Below are 16,379 nucleotides of genomic sequence, written 5' to 3'. Positions count from 1 at the left end.
AAGTGGACAAGAATGAGAGTATTTTAACCTTAGGAACTGGCAAGTGCATCTCTTACTCCTAAGAGTCATAGATAAGACTGCAAAAAGAGATTTGAAAAGGGTGGCGGCAATTGACGCTTTTAAACAGTGCACATTAAAACCACCTAGGAAGCTTTTAAAAATCCTGAAGCCCTGACCAATTAAAGCCAAGTCTATGGGGAGAGGAGCATAAGTATTTTTTAAAGCCACCCACTCCTCCATCTCCTCCCAGATTCCAATGTGCAGGCAAGGTTGAGAATCATGGCTTTAAATCAGAAAACAAAATATTAAGAGTGCATTTTGAGCCGGAAAATGTGGCAGTAGGACATAGAAAACGAACTGAAAAGTCCTTGGAAGGCAGGGCGGCTATTTCAAGAGTCGGGACAAGAAACAAGTGGGAGAATCAATGGTAGAGGATTTAAAGACTTTCTGCGGTAGAACTGCCAGGTTTTGGGGGTCGCTAATGAGCTCAGCAATATATCCAACTCCATTCAAATGAAGTTATTCTGCCAGTGGCCCTTCTTCTACCCTCAATAATATTTTCTCGCATCTTTTCCCACAGTTAAAAAAAATGACTGAAACGTCTCCTATCCCACGAAAGGCGCATGGGCAGACTCTGGGAGGTGCAAAGATCTGAGATGTCACAAGCGCTTAGCCGTAACAATGTCTTTTCGAGTCCAGAAACATAGGTCACAAACATCTGGGATGGGGTGTCCTCCCCGGCTGGGTTGCACCCACCAGAGGAACGCTGATGGACACCTCAGCACAAATCGGATCTTTTTAAACTCCAAAGGGCGGCGAGGGCAAGAGCCGGGCAACTGCTGACGTTCTCGATGACAACACTGGCTCCGCCCTTACACTCACTTCCGGCGGCGCGCAGCCCCCGTTTCCGCTTTTCCCGCCCGCGCGCCGGCCCCGCCCCACTCCCACGCGCCCCCCAACGTGCCCGCGCACAACCGCCGGGAGAAAAGGCACAGGTTGCTGTCGGAAGTCCCCCTTTGGTTCCCCTTCCGTTCTTCCTAAGACTTCCGCTTTGGGCCGTCAATATGGACGCTGCGGCTGCCTGGCCGAGCGGCCTCTGAACGGTGGCTGGGGCGCTGCTTTTCTGCGGCTGCCGGCCCGCTTCCCCGCCCTCCCCCCGCCCCTCGCTCCAGTCCCTGGAGCCGGCGGGCTCGTCGCTACATGGGGGCGGGCCTCTGCGGCCGGCGTAAGGCTTCCTGTTCGGAGGCGGCTCGGCAGTAGTAGGCGGCTGCGGCGGCGACTCCGCCCGCGCCCACTTAGGCGCGGTGACTGAGAGCCTGGGAGGGAGGTTCGAGGGCCGCATCTTGTCCCGCTGCGCCAAGCCCGGCCCTGTGCCGCCATGGCCCCAGTGCAGCTGGAGAACCACCAGCTGGTCCCGCCCGGAGGCAGCGGCAGCGGCGGCCCCGCGTCAGCCCCGGCGCCTCCTCCTCCCGGAGCCGCCGTGGCAGCCGCCGCCGCGGCCGCGGCTAGCCCTGGCTACCGGCTGAGCACCCTCATCGAATTTCTGCTGCACCGGGCCTACTCGGAGCTCATGGTGCTGACGGACCTGTAAGTGCCGCGAAATCCACGCCTGCTCCCAGCCCCCGCTTCCCGCCCAGCCGGCTGAGAGGTTCGCACCTCCTTCTCCCCAAGAGGCTGCTGCTTTCTCCTCTCCTCTGGGCTGCTTAAGTCTAGAATTTCTGAACTCTTGGGGCCCAGCGGAGGTGGAGGAGGAGCTTTCCATTTGGGGTCCTGGAGATGAAGTAACCGAGACTTGTAAATTATGCACGTTGTTTGACTTGCCCTGAAAAGCCCATCTTTGGAATTTTTGCTCGATTTGCCAGCTGAACCTTATTGATTTGTTGGTTCGAAGCTTTTTAGCCCAGACTCCTAGTTTAGGGTTTGGAAATATATATTATTCGGGCGTTTAAAATAATTCCCAAAGACAAATTGTGTTACAGCCTTTCACGGTACATTTTAAATGTAGGTTGTAATTGCTTCTGACAAAGTTTGAACTCAGGAGATGTATGTAAAATAATGCAAAATGTTGGATTCCAAGTTTGTTTTTCTGGAATGTTTGAGACTGTTTGAAGTCTTAACACATGTAGTGTAAGTAAAGATTTTTTTGATAACTAGCCTGCTGTTATTGTCTCATGGGGTATGAGGGGAGTTTATAAATCACCAAGTTACCAGTAAAATACCTTGGGATATGATTAGAGTGTTAATCCCTTCAGAATAGGATCAGAATACACTATAATGATTTTCAGGTGTATGAAGAAAAGAAACTATGACATTTAGGGGTATATATAGTTAAATTACTGTTTCACATTTTTAAAATTTAGGTTCAGAGAAAGTAAGACTTACTAATTTTCAGCTAGATTCATTTTTATCTTTTAGTAGACTCCAGTGTATTCAGTTGAAGTACATTCGTATGTAGGTATGAGGCTGTGAAGTGTCACAGTAATTTGTTGCTAGAAACTGTTAAAATATTCTTTTGCAGATGACTAAAAAAAGAGGTTCCACTTATTCCTAAAACATCATTCTGAGAATTTTGATATACTTTATTGAGGGAGATGGAAAGAAGCCTACCCCTGTCTAATGAGGAACTTAAATAGCTGTCATGATTACATTATGGTGGCAATATACTTTTCTGCGCCGTTTATTGTTGGCTTTCATATAAGAATTTGAGTAGCCATGAGAAAAATCTCATGTACCCATCCTATGTATAGCTATGGGAAAATGTTGAAAACTGCTGTCTGTGGTGTGTAATTTGTATAATTTGTCTTTCCATAGGGCATTTGTAGAAATTCTTGTATTATTCTGTTTTAGCACTAAGTTATGAAAAGAGAAATATTTATTGCTGTAGGATAAGTACATAGATTTAGTCTTGCACCCTTTATATGAGGATGATTCCTACACTTCTCTCTCCAGCACAGACCTCTCCACTGAGCTGCAGACTCTATCCACATGCTTTCGTTTAAGTACCCAGTGGACATTTCAACGGACCAAGTCCAGAACTAAACTGATTCCATTCAATACCCGCCCCCCCCCCCAAAAAAAAACTCTCCTATCTCACTAAGTACTCTCTCTATTCTTCCTCTGGATGCTTAGGCCAGGAATTTTGGAGCTAATTCTTGACTCCTCTTTCTTCCAATCCCACATCAGTAAATTCTGTCATCTCTGGCTTCAGAATCCCACCACTTTTCAACTATTCCATCAAGTGTTAATCCTTTGCTCCTGTTACTGCAGTAGTTGACCTCTGCTGCTACCCTTGCCCCTCTATGGTTTTTCCTTCATGAAGTAGCCAGGATGATCCTTTTAAAACTTATTTTTACTCACAACTTTCCCATGGTTCACCATCTCAGAGTAAAATACTTTTTATAGTCACCAGTAGAGTGACCGTAAAGTTTATGGTCCAGATGAGGATGCTTTTGAACATGAAAGGTGGTGCTATTAATAACTATGTCAGAGCAACAGGCATAAACTGGGACTATCTTGAGCAAACCAAGACTGTGGTTTACCTTTAAGGTCCTACATGATGTGTCTTCTCTCCCTTACCGCCTTTGTTTAGTTGTTGTTTAGTCACTAAGTCATGTCTGACTCCTTGCGACCCCATGGACTGTAGCCCACCAGGCTCCTTTGTCCATTGGATTTCCCAGGCAAGATACTGTTGCTGTTTCCATTTCCTCCATTGTAGACCATGGAAAATTTAAGGGGAAAATTCACTGTTGTTCTTGATACATCGGTATACAAAATAACTTTTTTCTCATTTGATTTGTGGTCACCAAAATTGGTTTAAGAATAAGTTCCTAAATCATGTATTTTTCCTTGTTCTGGGTAGAAACTGTCAGGATTAATGTATTAATATAAAACCAGTGTTCAAGGTATATTTTATGAGTCTTATTTCTGCCACATTTGATGTTTGTGGAGTATTGAAAGTAAAAAAGGTGGTTTGTTTTTGGACCCAGATTTCTAAATTTTTTTTTTTTTGCTTGTTCATTTCCTCCTGCCCTTCCCTCACCCATGTACATGCTGTTATCTTAGACTTTACATTCTGCTGTGATTTTTTTTTTTCTTTTAGAGATTTAGGTTCTACTTTTTAAAAACTTTTTTTTTAATTTGAAATCAGAAAATGCTAGAATCTTCCACACTTTGGTGTAAATAAGGTTTTTGTGACTTACTGCACTTTCTTGCTCTTGCCCCAAGTGGTGGACTTGTTATCCATAAAGGAATTTTAAATAGATGAGGAGGAATTGGGGAGAAGGGGATGCAGGCAGCAAAGCCTATCCTCTGTCCCTGAAATGATACCATCTCTGGCAGGAGAAGATCCTTTTAGGGTCTCTGGGACAAGGGGCAAGAGCTGAAACAATGATGCCTGTTCTTTCTGCCCCCAAGACTCTGCTCTTTCTCTCTCTCACAAGCACACAAGCATCTTTGTCATTTTCTCCTCTCTTAAGGACAAGGGAGAGTTTTCAAGGAGTGTCTTCTGAGTCTTTCACAGGCATAGGAACTTGCCAGCAACTGCTTTTACTTGCAGTCTTAACATAATAAGGCCTTAATTTTTGCTTCATCCTCTGATCTGCTGGCCCTTCCAACTCCTACCCAGTTTCTTTTGTCACTTGGATCATAACTTGAGCTTCCATCCCACTGTCTATGCTAAGAACTGTAGGTAACTGTAAGCCAGAGCTCATTTTAATAGTTCCCCTTCCTTGTACAGTGAATCTCTGGAGGTGGTTTTAGGTTTTCTGCACGTGTGGCATGTCAGTGGGTAAAGAGCATCTTAAAAGTGGCTCAGTGTGTGTTCTTCAAGAATGAATCTGATGTAGGGGAGGCTTTAGAGTTCAGGCTGTTGAATCTTGAACCGTGGAGAATGGTGATTCAGGAAGCAGATCAGGACCTTTCTAAGCATCAGTGGATATGAGAATGTTAAATGGTATAGTTTATCAGGGAAAATGGTGACATTGGTTGCTGGCTGTCAGTACTGCAGAACTAGCAAAAAAGAGATCAGAATTTTCCTGGAGCTGTTTAAAAATAAACATTTGCATCTCACCAAGCGACATCATAATTGCTGTATAACCCTTGGCTGACTCTGGCCCTTTCCCATGCCTACCTTAATGCACCATAACAAAGCATGAAGGGATTAGTGCTTGGAAGCAAGGTTCTGTTGACTATCGAGAGGCTCGCAACTGAGTAGTACCTTGCATTCATGACCATTTGGTCTTAAAAGAAGATTTTCTCTGACTTCTCTGTGCTGTAGTATGCTAATAAGACTTGGGCTTTTTTTTAATGTTTGAGGTTCCTGCAGTATCCTTTGAAGAACTTTGAATGGAGAGAAATGTTTCTTTGTTACTTTTTCCTTTGTAGCTATATCTCTGAAAACTTACCAAAGTTATGAGTGGGAGCCACACAAGCCTATAGTAGCTATTTGTCCAGCTTTTCCGAAATGTTAAGGTATTTTAATAGAGTGAAAGTAAAGGCCATAATCATACTTTGATGAAGATGTGCATATATTTAGTCAACTTCTTTTTTTTCTTCTTAGGCTGCCAAGGAAATCTGATGTGGAAAGGTGAGTATAAAACCTTAAATCTGTGTTGATATATCTATGAGTGAGTGAGTGAGTTTGTGTGAGTGTGAGAGGGAGTGTGGGGGGAAACATGTGTAGGTATGGGTAGTGGGATAGTGGACCCGGAACCTAGGCCCAGAGAACCTAGGGTGACTTCTCGCACCATTTGTTCAAGACGCCCCGGGAAGTGTGATTTCCATATCCTTGGCAATTCTTGGTATGTGGCCAGCTCTGGACCTTGTCTTCTAGAAACTGACCAGGATCAAGTGCCTCAGGGGGTAGAAAGATGCAGAAGATAGAGAACTAAATGGAGATAGCTGGTTGCTCATTTTCTGCAGTGATGCTCTTAGATATCTTTGGAGAATGGACATTTGCCTACTGCTATTACTGATTTATAGTTAAGAGAATTTTGATTCAGTTGGAGTTTGGGGCTTAAGACATAACTAAATGCTAGTTCGTTTCCACAGTCCTAGGGAATAAGATAAATTAAGGTTTGAAAGATATCAGGTGATGGAGATTTAAATTGTGGCTATAGTGTAGTCTACTTGACTCTGTCTTTGGCACTACTTAGGCTCCTTGGTTGATCTTTTTTAAAATACCAAATCACTTTGGATGAATTTTAGCATTGTTAGTGACTATGCTCCACCCCCCACTCCCAGTGACCTTTTTGATAGAATTCGACAGAGATCAAAAAGGTAGAAGTAAATGAGACCTCTGTCTTGAAGCATACCTGTGTTATGGTTTGGCTGGTCCATTTTAAAGGAAGGAAGTGAAAATCAGGATGTGTTCTGTCCACTCTTGGGTAGAAAGGGAAACTGGGCCTTGGAGAACCAACTCTTGCTGCCTGTCACCCGAGACAGCGTGGTGTCAAGAAAAAAAAAAACATGCAAAAGTAGTTTACAAAGGGGTATGTCTCCTTTCCAGTAGAGGAGCTCATCTGGCATATGGAGTTCATAGTATACAAATATGTTTGCTTTGGGAGAGGAGAGGAGACCTCACTTCCTCTGTAAGCTGTCGCTGAGTTAGAGTGAGAGCACTGAGGCCTCCAGCACTGCGGGACTGCCAGATGTGAGTGTACATTTAGTATTTCTGCTGTGTGCCAGTCTTGCCTGTGATGCACTCTGCTTGTTTTATCTCTCAGGATCCTTCACAGACACTGGCAAAGAGTCATAATTGTATCAGTGTCCTGGATTCTTCTCTTTCTACTATCAATAATCATATTGCAGGCTGACTCTTCAGGAAGCTTTTCAGGTTGTTTGTGGGCTATGTATGCTCTTAATAGGAGCTAGACTCTATGGCCTTCAGTCAGGATTACGTTGCAGCAGGTTTCATTTTGGTGCATTGCATTTTGGGGTTACTGTTGCGGAGATGCAGAGGTATGGGTTGGATCTGTAGGTCGTTGAATAGCTGTACTAAGATTATTATGTCAGAGTCCACTTGGAGGGAGGTTGGTGTCTTTCTGGGGCCTGTCATCAGTCCTGACCTGTTGAATATTTTTGTGTGTGTCTTAAGGTAAATCATGAAAGGTAGGATTATCAGTTTTGTAGTCGACATGAAGTTGCGAGGTCTAGCTAACATGCTGATTGACAACATAAAGCTTTTGGTGTAAAGCTTTTAAGCCTTTATGAGGAAAGGATAAAAATACTGTTATTGGGAGAAAATGCATTGTAGTGGATATAGCATAAAAATAGATATGGACAGATCTAGCTTTTATTTTTAGTGCTTTCTTTAACTTTGCTTGGATAATTTAATATCCAGACTTTTCACTGAAATTAGTTTGGTAGAGAGTTGCGTAGTTAAGCTCTTTATTCAGTTTTATAAATCATGTTCCTGCCAGATGGGAAATGGACCTTGCTTTTGTAGAAATAATACAGTTTCAAGCTTTGATAAGGAGCTTTTCACTTCTTTCTTTTACCAAAAAGGTTACTGATTCATAACTCATGGTTTCGATTTCAAAGCATAATTTCGTTCCCTTTGTGACCCAGTTAACTTCTATATAATAATTTTATATTTGTGAATATAGTATATTTTTGGAGAAGGAAATGGCAACCCACTCCAGTATTCTTGCCTGGAGAATCCCAGGGATGGGGGAGCCTGGTGGGCTACCGTCTGTGGGGTCGCACAGAGTCAGACACGACTGAAGTGACTTAGCAGCAGCAGCAGCAGCAGCATAGTATATTTTAGTAAACAATTTTTATTGTAGTATAAAATTAATTGTAACATGTGATTCATTGCCTAAGCATTCTATTGGATTTATTATTCTGAGGTAGAAAATGAGGCATATGCAGGTGGTATCCAAAATGTGACAATAATTCATATTTAGGTAAATATTTTAGGTGGGTTCTTTCATTGTAATGGTTGTAAACAGATTGATTCATATTTTAGCTCAGATGAAATTGTGAAATACTCCTTCAAATATGCTGATTCATTAAGAGTTTTTTTGTTTTGTTTTAAAGGAAAATAGAAATAGTGCAGTTTGCTAGCCGGACACGCCAACTCTTTGTTCGACTATTAGCTTTAGTAAAATGGGCTAATAATGCTGGCAAAGTGGAAAAATGTGCGGTGAGTTAAACTTTTGACTTTATTTTATATAAAAGAACTTTTTGGAATGTTAACTTGTAATAGGCATAGTTTCTAATTTTAACTCTAACTTATATCTGCTGATATGTTTTTGGAGGCATTACTTATGTGAGTAATCATTTCTGTATGACAATATATAGTATTTATCTGTAGAAACTTATTTTTTGTTTATGGACACCTAATCAGGAAAAAAAGAGTAGACCATATCTGGAGACATTAAATATGAGACTGGATGTAAAGGGGGAAAATGGTTAGTTTACATTTGTGTGATTTCTTAGAGTTTACAGAGTATTCCCTAAATTTTGCCTCTTGATTTCTTGACAACCCTTTGAGAGTGGCAGAGTCTGTATTCTCTTCTTATTTTACAGATAAGGAAATAAGGTTCCCAGAAGTTTAAATGGCTTTTTCAGGGCCACAGAACTGATGATAGCATTTATCTGTCCCTTTATTTATTCACTGGGGCTTCCTTGGTGGCTCAGATAGTAAATAATCCACCTGCAAAGCAGGAGACCCAGGTTCTATCCCTGGGTTGGGAAGATCCCCTGGAGAAGGGCATGGCTACCTACTCGAGTATTCTTGCCTGGAGAATTCCATGGACAGGGGAGCCTGGTGGGCTACAGTCTATGGGGTCACAAAGAGTCAGACTCAACTGAGACAACTAACATACTTGTTTGTTCATCTGTTCATTCTCCAGACCTTTATTGCACACAAGGCATAAAGACATGGTGGATTGAGACTCGAATAAGGCATAGTCCCTGCCCTCAAGAAGCTTGTGGTCTTTTGACTATTGGGTCACTTTTTTGAATTCAAAACGGTGACCTGTAGTGAAGTTTACCAAAGATGCTAAAATATGCCCACCACACACACACCCCTCAAAAGTTTTAAGCTGTGTTCAAGAAGGGTTAAGGAGTTAATATTGGAAAGGGTAGAGTAATTATAATAAAGTGAATAAAACCCTAAAATGATGACAGCATGTATTAATCCATGTTAATTGAAGTCAGTTCTCCAGATCCAGCTCTGCAAGGCCAAGTAGCCTTCTAGCCACTGTAGGAAAAGTGGATAGATTCTCTAAGTGAACTTGACATTAATGCTCAGATTCTTTTTTCCCATTCAGTTATGTAATGACATTTAAAAGTTTTACCAGTTTTTATAGGTGCAAGTTCAGAAAAAGCTTACACTGGATAAATTATATTCAGATCATTTTCAAATACTGAATTTACCAGGTTTCCTAGATAAATTAAAATCAGCTATTCAGTGTAGAGGTAATTTATTTTTTGCACCTGACAAGCTAAGTTGAAATATTTTTATAGTAACTATATTTGCAGATTTATTAGGGTTTGCATATTCCATAAAGTTTCACTTCAGAAAGAAATCTATAACACAATTGTATTTCTGCCCATGACTTTCTGAAATGTCTAATCAATTTTATCCCTGTGCATTTGATATCTTCAGTTTCACTAAGTTCCCCTGTCATTAGAAAGCTTATGTGAAAGTTACTAAAGTGAAAGGAAGAGAGGTTATGAAGAAGTTGAGAACTTAAAATTCTAGAATAATATACTTTTTGAAAGTTAAAAGAAGACTTATTTCTAGCCACAGACTTTTTTGTCTCTAGGAGTAAGCTGATACCATCCTTCTATATAACATTGGTCAAAGAGGGAGGGTATCTTGCACCATATATTGAGTTTTTTTAATGGGGGACAAGTCCTTTTATTTATTCATCTGCCTGTTGATTTGCTTGATAAATTAAAGTTTGTAGACAGAAAGTCTTTTGTACACTGTAAAGCATCATTCAAAGAATACTTTTTTTAATAAAGATGAATATAAAGATGAATAAACTGGCTTATTTTAAGCTTATTCATCAGAAAGTTTACAATTCGTTTTCATTGTTTTTGGAAATTTGGGCACCAAGCCTAATGAATCTATTTGGCCAAAATGAAGAAGCATGGTATAGTATTTCTGAAAAGTCCCAAGGTTTCTTTTCAATAGTTAGTTAATTTGGGGTTATCTTTTCCTAAAGATATTCAAACTTTCAGTGAAGAATTAGGTATTACTGAAGTATATAAAGGAAAGATATAAGCCTCTGAATGCAGAGTTCCAAAGAATAGCAAGGAGAGATAAGAAAGCTTTCCTCAGTGATCAATGCAAAGAAATAGAGGAAAACAACAGAATAGGAAAAACAAGAGATCTCTTCAAGAAAATTAGAGATTCCAGGGGAACATTTCATGCAAAGATGGACTTGATAAAGGACAGAAATGGTATGGACCTAACAGAAGAAGAAGATATTAAGAAGAGGTGGCAAGAGTACACAGAAGAACTGTACAAAAAAGATCTTCCTGACCAAGATAGTCACGATAACGTGATCACTGACCTAGAGCCAGACATCTTGGAATGTGAAGCCAAGTGGGCCTTAGAAAGCATCACTACGAACAAAGCTAGTGGAGGTGATGGAATTCCGGTTGAGCTATTTCAAATCTTGAAAGATGATGCTGTGAAAGTGCTGCACTCAATATGCCAGCAGATTTGGAAAACTCAGCAGTGGCCACAGGACTGGAAAAGGTCAGTCTTCATTCCAATCCTAAAGAAAGGCAATGCCAAAGAATGCTCAAACTACCGCACAATTGCACTCATCTCACACGCTAGTAAAGTCATGCTCAAAATTCTCCAAGCCAGGCTTCAGCAATGTGTGAACCGTGAACTCCCAGATGTTCAAGCAGGTTTTAGAAAAGGCAGAGGCACCAGAGATCAAATTGCCAACATCCGCTGGATCATGGAGAAAGCAAGAGAGTTCCAGAAAAACATCTATTTCTGCTTCATTGACTATGCCAAAGCCTTTGACTGTGTGGATCACAATAAACTGTGGAAGAGTTTAAACTTTCAGTTTAAACTGAAAGATATGGGCATACCAGACCACCTGACCTGCCTCTTGAGAAACCTGTATGCAGGTCAGGAAGCAACAGTCAGAACTGTACATGGAACAACAGACTGGTTCCAAATAGGAAAAGGAGTACGTTAAGGCTGTATATCGTCACCTTGCTTATTTAACTTATATGCAGAGTACATCATGAGGAACGCTGGGCTGGAAGAAGCACAAGCTGGAATCAAGATTGCTGGGAGAAATATCAATAACCTCAGATATGCAGATAACACCACCCTTAAGGCAGAAAGTGAAGAGGAACTCAAAAGCCTCTTGATGAAAGTGAAAGAGGAGAGTGAAAAGGTCGGCTTGAAGCTCAACATTCAGAAAACAAAGATCATGGCATCTGGTCCCATCACTTCATGGGAAATAGATGGAAAAACAGTGGAAACAGTGTCAGACTTTATTTTTTTGGGCTCCAAAATCACTGCAGATGCTGATTGCAGCCATGAAATTAAAAGACGCTTACTCCTTGGAAGGAAAGGTATGACCAACCTAGATAGTATATTAAAAAGCAGAGACATTACTTTGCCAACCAAGGTCCGTCTAGTCAAGGCTATGGTTTTTCCCGTGGTCATGTATGGATGTGAGAGTTGGACTGTGAAGAAAGCTGATCACCGAAGAATTGATGCTTTTGAACTGTGGTGCTGGAGAAGACTCTTGAGAGTCCCTTGGACTGCAAGGAGATCCAACCAGTCCATTCTAAAGGAGATCAATCCTGGGTGTTCATTGGAAGGACTGATGCTAAAGCTGAAACGGCAATACTTTGGCCACCTCATGCGATGAGTTGACTCACTGGAAAAGACTCTGATGCTGGGAAAGGTTGGGGATGGGAGGAGAAGGGGACGACAGAGAATGAGATGGCTGGATGGCATCACTGACTCTATGGCATGAGTTTGAGTGAACTCCGGGAGTTGGTGATGGACAGGGAGGCCTGGCGTGCTGTGATTCATGGGGTCGCAGAGAGTCTGACACGACTGAGCGACTGAACTGAACTGAAGTATATAAAATCCAAGTGTTCAATTTTTAAAATCCAGTGTTAATGGTTAAATCCATTATACCATGGGTCTTTAAATTACCTGTTTGATACTACTGAGCTGTATGTTGATAAAATACCAAGCAAAATCTAAAACTCTTGGTTTTGATATTGAGCCATATTGTATTCATCTTTCATTAATTCATAGTATTTTCCTATTAGTTTTTTGAACTGGCTGTCACAGTAAGTCATATTCTGAATAAAGTCTCATATTGAACTTTATACATAACGTTTCAGTATTTTTGTTCTGTGAATGTAGATACCATTGTGCTTTTGTCAAGAATAAAGTCCATTAACTGGAGAATTAGAGGATTATTCACATATTGACACTTGGTGTTCTCAACTTAATGATTATTTAACTAGACTCATTAGAGGTTCTTAATAGATAATGATCTTTAGCCATGCCAGACGTATTAAGTGTTTAGCTGAGTGTATAAATACATGGTTTATAGAACTCTGACTAATGGTAAGACAATCTGGATAATGTTTTAGCTAAGAAAAAGAAAAATCTCTCTCCTTGAGCTTTTTTAAAAGCAGTATTGAGGTACAATTCACATACCATACAGGCTACCCATTTAAAAGGTACAATTCTGAGAATTCCTGGTGGTCCAGTTTTTAGGACTCTGCACTTCCACTGCAGGGGGCACAGATTCGATCCCTGGTCAGGGAACTAAAATCCCACAGACTATGTGGTGTGGCCAAAAACCAATAATAAAAAAGTGTACAATTCAGTGGTTTTTAGTATATTCACAGATATGTGTAACCATCACCACAGTCAGTTTTAGAAAATTTTCAAATTGTTACCCTTTAATTGTCACCCCAAGTATCCCCCAGCCCTAAGCAGTCTCTGCTGTCTCTATAGATATGCCTCTTCTGAATATTTACATATAAATGGAATCATAATATATGGTCTTTTGTGATTGTCTTCTTTCATTTAGCATAATGTTTTCAAGGGTTTTCCATGTTGTACCATGTATCATTACTTCATTTTTATAGCTGAATTGTATGGATCTACTGCATTTTATCATTCATCCATTAATGGACTTTTAGATTGTTTCCAGTTTGGGGCTATTATGAATAGTGTTGCTATAAACATTCATATACAAGTTCCTGTGTGGGCATGTGTTTTTCATTTCTCTTGGGTATATACCTAGGAGTGGAATGGTTGGATCATATGGTAACTGTATACTTAGTAATCATTTGAGGAACTGCCAAACTATTTTTGAAAATGACTATACCATTTTACATTCCCATCAGCAATGTAAGAGGGTTCCATTTTCTCCATGCCAGCACCTGTTATTGTCTGACATTTTGGTTCTAGCCATCCTAGTAGGTGTGAAGTGGCACCTCACTGTGTTTTTTGTTTGCATTTCTCTGATGACTAGTGATATTGAACATCTTTTCATGTGCTTTTGGCCATTTGTATATTTTCCTTAGAGAAGTGTCTATTTGGTGCTTAGTTAAAAATTTTAAAGGAGTTTATTATTAATCATATCAAAAGTTGGTATGTGAGTACTTAAAGAACATGGTCATCATTAGGGACCTATATGGATTCACTAATAAGTAATTCAAAACTTAACTTTTATTTTTATTAATTTGATTTCTAAGTCAAAGAAATATAGCTAGGCTAGTTTATTTTGAGTTGAGTAAGGCCGTTTAGAGAGTTTCGTTAATGACCCACATTTAGGGTGGAGCAGTGTAGGCACCCCACGAGGGTTGATGCACATCTTCCTGGAGGGAAATCTTTAGTATTCTTTGGCTGAAGCATTTTTAGTGTCCTGAGTGAATGGAGACTTGGGATGACCTAAATCTGAGTAAAAACCAGTAACAGAAGTTGAAAGAAGCAGGATTCAAAATGGTTTTAAATATGTTAAAATCAGAATGGAGTCAAGCTTCAGGTTCAGGATGCGAAAGGGGACCTTGCTTAAAGGAGATTGATGCACAGAAGATCAAGGCCTTTTAGTTAACTTCAGGGTTGCTGTGTGGTAACAGTGTCGTGGCTCCTCATGTTAGAAGTTAATGTTGGTGGTATTTGTAGGACTCCCATTTTACTAGTCATGGAAGGTAGCATTTCTACAGGGCCAACCAGTCCATTCTAAAGGAGATCGATCCTGGGTGTTCATTGGAAGGACTGATGCTAAAGCTGAAACTCCAATACTTTGGCCACCTCATGCAACGAGTTGACTCACTGGAAAAGAGTCTGATGCTAGGAGGGATTGGGGGCAGGAGAAGAAGGGGACGACAGAGAATGAGATGGCTGGATGGCATCACCAACTCGATGGACATGAGTTTGAGTGAACTCCGGGAGTTGGTGATGGACAGGGAGGCCTGGCGTGCTGTGGTTCATGGGGTCGCAAAGAGTCAGACACGACTGAGCGACTGAACTGAACTGATGCTGGTCTTAATTGAAGAGTTAGAAAAAACAGTTTTTGGTTCCAGCTTCTCTGATTATTGACTATCTTTGAGCAAGTGTATAAACCTCAGCCTCAAGTTTTTCATCTCTAAGGTAATGGTAATTAACTGTTTTTTTCTATTTCTTAGAGTTGTAAAAATCAGATAATAAGTGTGGGAATGCTGAGAAAATGTAGGGCATTGTGTGAGCCTGATGTGTTATTAATTCTGGATACCATATTTTAAGTTGATCACTGATAAACTGGACCATTTCCAAGCAGTGGACTAGGAATGGTAAGTCAGGAATTTGGAGATGTGAAGACAAATTGATACGGTTGGCACTGTTCAGCTTGAAGATAGAGTGTGGCTTCCCCTGTTTGAAAGACATGAGAGACTTCTAAGTATTGTTCCGAAAGGAGTTAGTTTTCAGCTTCTGGCTGAACTCTGTCAGTTTGGGTGCACCTGTGAAATGTGTTGCGTAGAGAACTGAGGGAAATGTTTTCTGTGTCAGATGTGAAGGTGACCTGGATCTCATAATGGGCAATGTTTACTGAGTGTTATATATGTTCTGGGCACTGTTCTAAAGGTTTCATGTGCATAAACTCTTAATCCTCAGAACAACCTTATGAGAGGGAGGAAACCATCTCCATTTTATATTGAAAAAACGGAGGCACAGAAGGAAAGTAACTTGGCCAAGGTTACAGGGCTAATAAGTTGCAGAATTAAAATTGAGACCAGGGCAGTTTGGGTCCAGGAGTCCATGCGTTTATATCTACTTTATTACCAGTCAGCTCTAGAAGTCTGTAAGAGAAAAAGCATTTTATTCTATTTCTTTTTCTTGACTTGTCATATGTATGTGTAATGTTAAGGATGGAGAAATGAATTGGGAAACCTTTTATTTAAATTGATAGAAAATTACTGGTTTTTAAAACTTTCTTTCCTCAAATTACTGGAAATTTTTTTTTTTTCTTCAGTAAATGTTTATTTAGTGAAACAAACTCAGCTAGGAATGAAGGTTCATCCTGTGGTGACCTGATCTGGGTATGACTTTCCATGACCATGTGATCTGTCATCTTGTAGTCCAGAGGCAGGTACACTGGGATCCTGGATGTATGTCAATATGCGTATCTTTAAATGGAAACGCTGGGACTTCCTCAGTGGGACTTTCCATTTGCATGGAAAAGTTTTTGATGAAATACTTTGACGTATGGAAAAGCTATATTATTTCTTACAGTTTACTTTGGAATCAATAAATGATATTTGAAGTGAAAGGTGGCTAGTTTTCACGTAAGCTTAATGCGTTTTCCTTTTGCTTTAAAGATGATCTCAAGCTTCTTAGATCAGCAAGCCATCCTGTTTGTGGACACTGCGGATCGCCTGGCCTCGTTAGCTAGAGATGCTCTGGTCCATGCACGCCTGCCTAGTTTTGCCATCCCATATGCTATTGATGTGCTGACTACTGGGTCTTATCCACGGCTGCCAACCTGCATCAGGGTAAGTGTGTTCCCACCCCCACCACCCAAAAATTGAAGGCTTTAGCATTAGATTCTAGAATATTAATAAGTAGCCCAGTCCCCCCGCCCCCACCAAAAACTGTTCTGTGTTTTAAAATAAATATTTCATGTAGTTTGTTTTTTTTCTCATTAAAGTTTGGGGGAGCGGAGGTATTGAAATAAATTGGAGCCAGAACATGAGTAGCTATCAAAATGAGTTATGTATTCATTTAGGTGAGGGTGAACAGAATTGCGAAGGTGACATCTATTTCAGATGTGAAAATATGGCACACTAGTTGCTTTTTGGAAGTGTGTTTTATAAAATTTGTTGCAGTTGTTTATTCTCTCGGTGCTATTGTATTTTATACTTCTAAGAAGTGGTAG

General features: G+C 40.6%; 1 protein-coding gene across 3 annotated transcripts in view; it reads left to right on the top strand.

Moving 5' to 3' along the window:
- The first annotated feature begins 1,041 nt into the window (after window positions 1-1,041).
- MED14 (mediator complex subunit 14) overlaps window positions 1,042-16,379 on the top strand; it is a 65,254-nt gene continuing 49,916 nt past the window's right edge. For all 3 annotated transcript variants that reach the window (XM_088834027.1, XM_055437889.2, XM_055437888.2), the window contains exons 1-4: window positions 1,042-1,587; window positions 5,558-5,584; window positions 8,038-8,143; window positions 15,823-15,996. In XM_088834027.1, the coding sequence (XP_088690153.1) occupies window positions 1,379-1,587; window positions 5,558-5,584; window positions 8,038-8,143; window positions 15,823-15,996 (516 nt within the window). In that variant the 5' untranslated portion in view covers window positions 1,042-1,378. The remainder of the gene's footprint in view (window positions 1,588-5,557; window positions 5,585-8,037; window positions 8,144-15,822; window positions 15,997-16,379) is intronic.

This window comes from Moschus berezovskii, chromosome X, assembly GCF_049115385.1.
Source record: "Moschus berezovskii isolate FMDL1 chromosome X, NW_MosBer_1.0, whole genome shotgun sequence".
Classification (NCBI taxonomy): domain Eukaryota; kingdom Metazoa; phylum Chordata; class Mammalia; order Artiodactyla; family Moschidae; genus Moschus; species Moschus berezovskii.
Note: the sequence above shows the minus strand (reverse complement) of the source record. Positions and strands in the feature narration are given on the sequence as shown.